Source organism: Nanorana parkeri, unplaced genomic scaffold, assembly GCF_000935625.1.
Source record: "Nanorana parkeri isolate BGI_ZX_2015 unplaced genomic scaffold, ASM93562v1 scaffold1443, whole genome shotgun sequence".
Taxonomy (NCBI): Eukaryota; Metazoa; Chordata; class Amphibia; order Anura; family Dicroglossidae; genus Nanorana; species Nanorana parkeri.
This window is the reverse complement of record NW_017307711.1, coordinates 257,694-264,612: the sequence shown is the minus strand read 5'-3', so window position 1 is coordinate 264,612 and position 6,919 is coordinate 257,694. Positions and strand designations below refer to the sequence as shown.

The following is a 6,919-nucleotide window of genomic DNA, read 5'->3' as shown; positions in this document are numbered from 1 at the left end:
CAGTACAGCATTGCATGACGGAATAAACGTCAGTCAAAGTACCGCAGCGCTGAATGCTGAAAAATGGCCTGGCCAGGAAGGGGGTCTAAACACCTGGTCTTGAAGTGGTTAAACTATTATTTCTTAAAATGCCTAAGGTCTTATTTGTATTTTTTAGGGATGCGGAAATTAACGATTAATCCGTCGATTAATCGTTAATTTCTTTGATCAATCAAAATTATTTTGATCGATCAAAGTATTCACATTCCGGTGATGTCACGGACATCGACGTCACCGGACTCCTCCCCCCCTCCCCGAGTGGCTCTGTCGGCTAACGAAGGGAAGGGGGGAGGAGTCGGGTGATGTAGTTGTCCGTGATGGGTAACGAAGGGAAGGAGGGAGGAGTCCGTTGACATCGATGTTCGTAATGTCACCGGACTCCTCCCCCTTCCCTTCGTTACCTCAGCTGCGAGGACCCAGCAGCAGCCACCTGATACAGAGACCCGCCTCGATGTTCCCGGCCGCTGTCCCCCCACGCTGGTATGTTTTTTTACAGCACCCTGCTCAAGCTATAGAACATGGAATAGAATATGGCTGAAACTGACTATATTCTATTCCATGTTCTATAATGTCATTGTACTACTAGGAAACTACAAGTCGGCAGTTCAGCTGCAACTTGTAGTTCCCTGTCTGAAAGAAGGCTGTTTTAATTACTGTCCTCATGAAAGTACTAGTAATACAAAGTCATTATAGAAACATTGAATAGAATATAGTTGAGTTCAAAAGTTACTGTACTATAATGGCATTGTATTTTCATGAGGAAAGTAATTAAAATAGCCTTCTATCATACAGGGAACTACAAGTCCCAGCATGCACTCACTGTCCCTGTACAACTCTCACATATCACGCAGGGAACTACTGCAGGGGGCTTGCATGCTGGAACTTGTAGTTCCCTGGGTGATTTATGTGGGGGGCGGTGTACAAAGACCATAAGGGCATGCTGGGACATGTAGTTCCCTGGGTGATGTGGAGAGGTGTACAGGGGCAATTAAGGCATGCTGGTTGTAGTTGAACTGCAAGTCCCAGCATGCCTTCATTCTTATATCCCAGGGTCGCAGGCACTGGTTTTCTGCTACTTGGGGGTTGGGGGAAGTCTCCTGGTTCATGAGTGCATCGGATGTGAAAACCAAAGAGAGAAACAAGAGGGCGCAAAACTAGGTCAGCTGACTGCCTGGACCGAACATATCAGGGAAGGTGACAGGAACAATAAATATACATGTATAATGTACTTACTTATGTGGGTCTGGGAACCAGATGTGAACCGGCCTGTGAGGAGGATCAGGATGTCCAGAATGTATATTGAATGGCGGCTGATATATTGTCTGAGGCTGCCGCCATTCAACATTCTGTTGTTGTTCTAACAAGGCTGGTTAGACCCCACAGAGCCCTGCTACCCTGGTGAGGCCCCCTCAAAGCTCTGGTGAGACCCCCCTCTGTATGTGCGTTATAATTAATGGAAATTAGTCGATTTTAAAAAATTCGATTAATCGAACAAGAACATTTTAATCATTACCAGCCCTAGTATTTTTACTACATAAATCACATGTTATTATAAAGTAGTCTCTTTTGTTCCTCATTGAAAACTACAGAACTTTAATCTCATTGAGTCATTAAGGCAAATGAATCTATGGTTGCTAAATGAAAGAGAATGTTTAATATGAATATAAAACACTTGGAAAAGACATAATTCTACCACAAAATGCGCATCATGAAGTATTTTTAAAGCAGCAAATGTGACAGTCACTAAAAATTCACTGTAGGTGAATCTTCATGGGGCATGTGTTTTAAATTACAGGAATTGATTCACCTGCAGTAAATGTTTGGTGAATGTTACATTCACTTCTTTATAGGTTTTTTAGGTATTTGGAATGTAATAAATGTCAGAATAAAACTGAATCGTATTTGGTGCACCATTTGGCCAGCTTTACAAATGTCAGGATAAAATCATAATGCAAGGAGTCAAAATTTACATTTAGTAAGAAAGTAATCTGTTTAGATTAAAATTCCACCTTGCAGATTTATAAATTCTACTTGATGATGCTGTTTCATTTAGAAATATTTACTTTATTTTCTGCCCACAGGTGGTACCTGGTGTGAGCCTGAGAACTGCCTTATATATTACCATCTACATATGCTATACACATGCTTCGTTACAAGAAGCATAAGAGACATGCAGATGGCCTTGCTGGAAGTGGTGTGGGAGTAATGGATGATACAGACCGAGAAGTAAGCAGTTTCACAGATCGAGCTTTTAGAAGTTTGTGTGTTGCTGAAGAAGAACCATTCAATGATGTTCCTCATATACCTTCCCCAATTAGAGGAATGCCACTTTCCACAAAATACCACCTGGGCATTTTTAACCTTTCAGTAAGAAAGACTCAGCCTTTGGCACAGCTACCCACTATAACACGACAGCGTGGAAAGTGGGCTCCAACATTCCAACCACTGCTTAACTGTGCAAAGCATGGGTTGATAGTTGCCAAGACCAACACCAATAAGTTGTGTGTTCCTCAACCCACAGGATATAAACCATCTTCTAAGGTGTCATCTCTTATAAGAAGCTTTGATAATATTGAAAATGAAAGACCAGAACAGGATGAATTTTCTCTCTCCAAAGATGTCCAAAAAGGCAAAATGAATATGGAAGAAATATCCTTATGTCAGAAAGCAGAACACAGTGATGTGAACAATGAAGGTTTAGAATCAATCAATCCAGATAATTTGAGTCCTAATGAAAGTCGTAATTCACACAGGCGCACAGCCAGAGAAGTATTTTTGGAGACTCAGGCAGAAAATTGTTCCAGGCTGTCAGTATCACCATGTTCTTCGGGATCACCATTATCAGATAAACCCAAAAAGTTGATAAATCATAAGGCGTCTTTGAGAAGAACAGTCTTTCTCCACAGCGAAAATAGTGCATTTAAATCATGGAGTGATAACAATAAAAGACACCTTAGAGAGGATGATAGTGACAGTTCAGTCCCTGGAACACCTCCTATTCTAAGATCAACAACACCATGCTCTCCTTTACTTCAAAGAACAACTCCTGGAGTAAGAGCAAGAGATGCAGGACTAGAGGTAGGATGGGCTTCTCCTGCTTCAACACTCTCTAACAGCTTTGATGCTATTCAGATGTTAAGGACTGTTCCTCCACTTCCCAACAAAAGAATGACAAAGCAAAATAGAGAATCAATTCACAGGGCTCCAAAGGTCCATGCAGAGAATAAGATCCAAGCAGAAGATATGCAAGTAGATGTAGGATATCAGTCGCCTAAAGAGCCAGTCAGCATTTTAGCCAAATCAAAATCTCCTAAAAAATTAAATTACGCATTAAACACAAATCAGGAGAAAGAAACAGTGTCTGAAACATCACAAGCCCTACCGAAACAGAATGAAAAAGTTCAAGAAAAAGTAGATTCCTCCCAAGAGGCAAGGGAACCAGAAACACCAGCCAAAGAAGATGACATTAAACTGTCTAATAAACCCATACCACCATCTGGAAGAACTAAAACATTAATACAGCAAATAGAAAAAGACTCAGTCAAAGATGTAGTTCAACTACGTTTACCAGAGAAAAAAGAACATTTAAAAGACTCCAATGAGGCATCTATGGAGACTTTGCCAAGCACACTTCATGCAAAACATTCAGACTCAAATCTCCATTCAAACAGCAACACCCTTGTACCCCCATGGAGGAGAATACATGTTCATAAGACAGAACTGGAAGATAAATTGTTCAATAAAAGTTTAACCATGAAAGAATCAGCTACAGAACAATCTAACGAAAACATGACCGCAAATGAAGATTCCTTTGAAGACAAGCCCAGTATCTCTTCTTTTAATATCACAAATCTTTTAACTCCCATTATAAGAAGAAAAAGCATACAAGAAGCCCTAGAGGAACAGCCAATGGCAATAACTCCTCCACCTGCTGATACAAATACATCTATTGATCAGGACCAAAGAGAAATTAGCTTGTATCGTAAGCGAAATGACTATAAATCTAAAGCTACAAGTCTACTATTCAATCTGAAAGACATGAGAAAGAGAGTAAAGAGCACATATAATCCTTCAGCAAATCTTCGTAATCTGTATGAAAATAATCCAACAGCAGATGCCAGGCTACAAGATGTTTCAACTTATGGTGTTTCTTTAATGGACACAAGTAAACAGGTGTCACAAATTGAAAATGTAAGCAACGTTGACCAAACATATGTACCAAGGCTAACTAAAGAAGAAGAAGCTAAACATGATTTTTTTCAAAATAGTTCTGATAACTATTTATGTTTGAGTTCCCCACTACAAATAATAACATGTAATGTATTTGAAAATGCTGAAATTCCAACAGATGATGTCCCCACAGATGAAAATATGCACAAAGAATATATTCCATCTTCTCATCTCAGTCCTATTGAACATAACCTGAAAAAAGATGTAGACTATCCTATACTGAATCTTTATCCCAAAGATGATACAAGTGTAAAAGTGGAACAAAAATTGGATGAACCAGTTTGGAGACAAAAGAAAGAATATTTTCCTTTACAAGAAGCAAATATTAAACCTGCCAGCAAGCAGGAGGAACCATCAGATATGGTTTCCTTGCCAACAAATTATATCTTAGAAATTGATGTGGAAAATGCAGAAGGCCGCACAAAACAATCTTTAGACTCCACAGAGATGGTAAATCAGTGTTCAGGAGAAGGTGATGAAGGTGGAAAACAGAAGATAAAAACTGATAGCCTAAAGGATGATTTACAGTATTATGCAGTGAGTAATTGCAATATAGAGAGCAGCAAACAGCATGACATACTAAAGGAAGATATTGAAGAAAAAGAAGAAGATAAAGAGCCATTAGTAAGTGATAAGCAAGGTGAAGAAAGTACAAATACAGAGGAGATTAAAAGACCATCTAGCATAACTCAGTTCAAACCAAACTTATTTCACATAAAAGACAATAAAAGTAAATCATCTCCGGTTACAAAATCAGTGAGGCCTCTTTTAAGAGGTCTTTCCGAAGACTGCCTAATTTTTCATAAGGGAGAAGACAATAGCTTTGCTATAGGCAAAGGAGATTTTAGATCAACAAAACCTAGTTCATGGAAAAACAGGGATGTCAAAATAGACGCAAGTAAAGGACAAAATATTGCAGCACATAATGGAGAAAAACATTGCAGTCCTATAGCTACACAATCTGTATTAGAGTCTCCAGACCACAACAACAGAGATTATAAACAAATGAAAACACAAATTAAAGAACGGGACATTCAGGAGCCATGGGAGGAGCCTTGTTGTACGACTCTTGAATGGAGGAAAAATGAAGAGGAAACTGTAGATTTAGTCACAGTAAATAAAAGCCCCAATAGAAATTCACCACCGCTTGATGGACCATTTTTTCATCCAGTTGAAACCTGTGTCTCAGAAGTGACTGGACTGTCACCTGAATGTAGCACCTTGCTTGGGCACCATGCAAGTGACTCCATAAAGGACTTGGTAAATGGAGAACTTCCTGACAGTGCAAATACAAACTATTCTCCACTTGACAATGGACTTCTACAATTTGAAGATGCCATATCCTTTTCAGAAGACATTGCCTGTTCAACTATAACCAGCCCCATGTCAGAAAGTATTACTTGCTCTGTGGTAGCCAGTCCTATGTCTGTGAATACACAAAGCTCTGGATTTACTACAGCTCTTTCTGCATTAGATGATATGCCAAGCCCACCTTTACCATGTGTAAATTCACGAAATGAAAAGTCCAACCTCTCAATCCATGATGTGATGAGTATAGTTCCTACTCCTTCTAATAATGTGGAGACCAAAAACAGTGAGTGCATAAGGCAGACACAGGAAAAAGCACCTTGTGTAGGATCACTGAATAATGCTCATGCTGCAAAACCACCAACAGTTCCTCCCAAAACTGAGAAAGCTCTACGTCGTGCCAAACGCCTGACCAAAAAACACAGGAAAACTGAAATCTCCCCAAAGATACATGAAGGGGACTTTCAAGAGTCTGATTTTGTCGTGGATGTTCCATCTCCTGCCAATAACATCCCATCTTCAATTACAACACAATCAAATTTCAAAGCGGGATCCTGCATATCAAGAACACTACAGCAGGAGGAGTCAATTTCTAAAGCTTCAACCCCATCTCTCCCAACTACTCAACGCAAACTTTTGCAGGACCCTGAATCCGGACAGTACTTTGTGGTGGACATTCCGGTCCATTTTCAAATCAAAACCTTTTTTGATCCAGAAACTGGCAAATATCTGCAAATGTCACTACCACCATCAGAAAGATCAACCCCAATATTGGAAATGCCCAACAAGCCATCTATGTTATATCAAGGGCTTACTCCAGTACCGGTTACATCCATAGCATCACTGAAAAAAGTGTCACAGATGTTGAATAATAGTGGTTTGTACACTGGAGAGAAATCAGGATCATGGCATGACGGAGAAGATGACTGCTTAAAAATGCAGCAATCCATAGAATGTGATTCATGCGACATGAGCTTGGCAGGCACTCCACTTAGCATGAACAGAAATACAGAAAGGGCAAGGAGTCCAGATATTATTTCAATGAGAGATATAGATGATTTTGCTATGGAAGCAATCTCATGAATATTGGAACAAGCCAAAAATGGCTATGATGCACAACTACACATATGAAAAGCCACAGAGCAGTTGTAAGGACTAATATATATATGACCACTTTGGCTCTACTTGTTATTATTTGGAATGGATAAGTGCATAAATAAATAATTAGTATTATGGCAGGTTTTACACATAGGTCCAGTAATACAAAACAGTATGGGGTATTGAACCAGAGGAAATATATGTTGTATAAAATAGGAGGTTATTCAAGATTGAAAAGGTAGGT

The 6,919-nt window shown here is 39.5% G+C and overlaps 1 protein-coding gene across 1 annotated transcript; it reads left to right on the top strand.

The window, feature by feature from the left end:
- The first annotated feature begins 2,181 nt into the window (after positions 1-2,181).
- Positions 2,182-6,660, top strand: LOC108798286. Its single transcript, XM_018570019.1, has one exon. The coding sequence runs from the start codon at positions 2,182-2,184 to the stop codon at positions 6,658-6,660; it is 4,479 nt and encodes a 1,492-aa protein (XP_018425521.1).
- The last annotated feature ends 259 nt before the right edge of the window (positions 6,661-6,919 follow it).

Coding starts and splice junctions, on each gene's coding strand:
- LOC108798286 (XM_018570019.1), top strand. CDS start 2,182: ATGCTTCGTTACAAGAAGCATAAGAGACATGCAGATGGCCTTGCTGGA.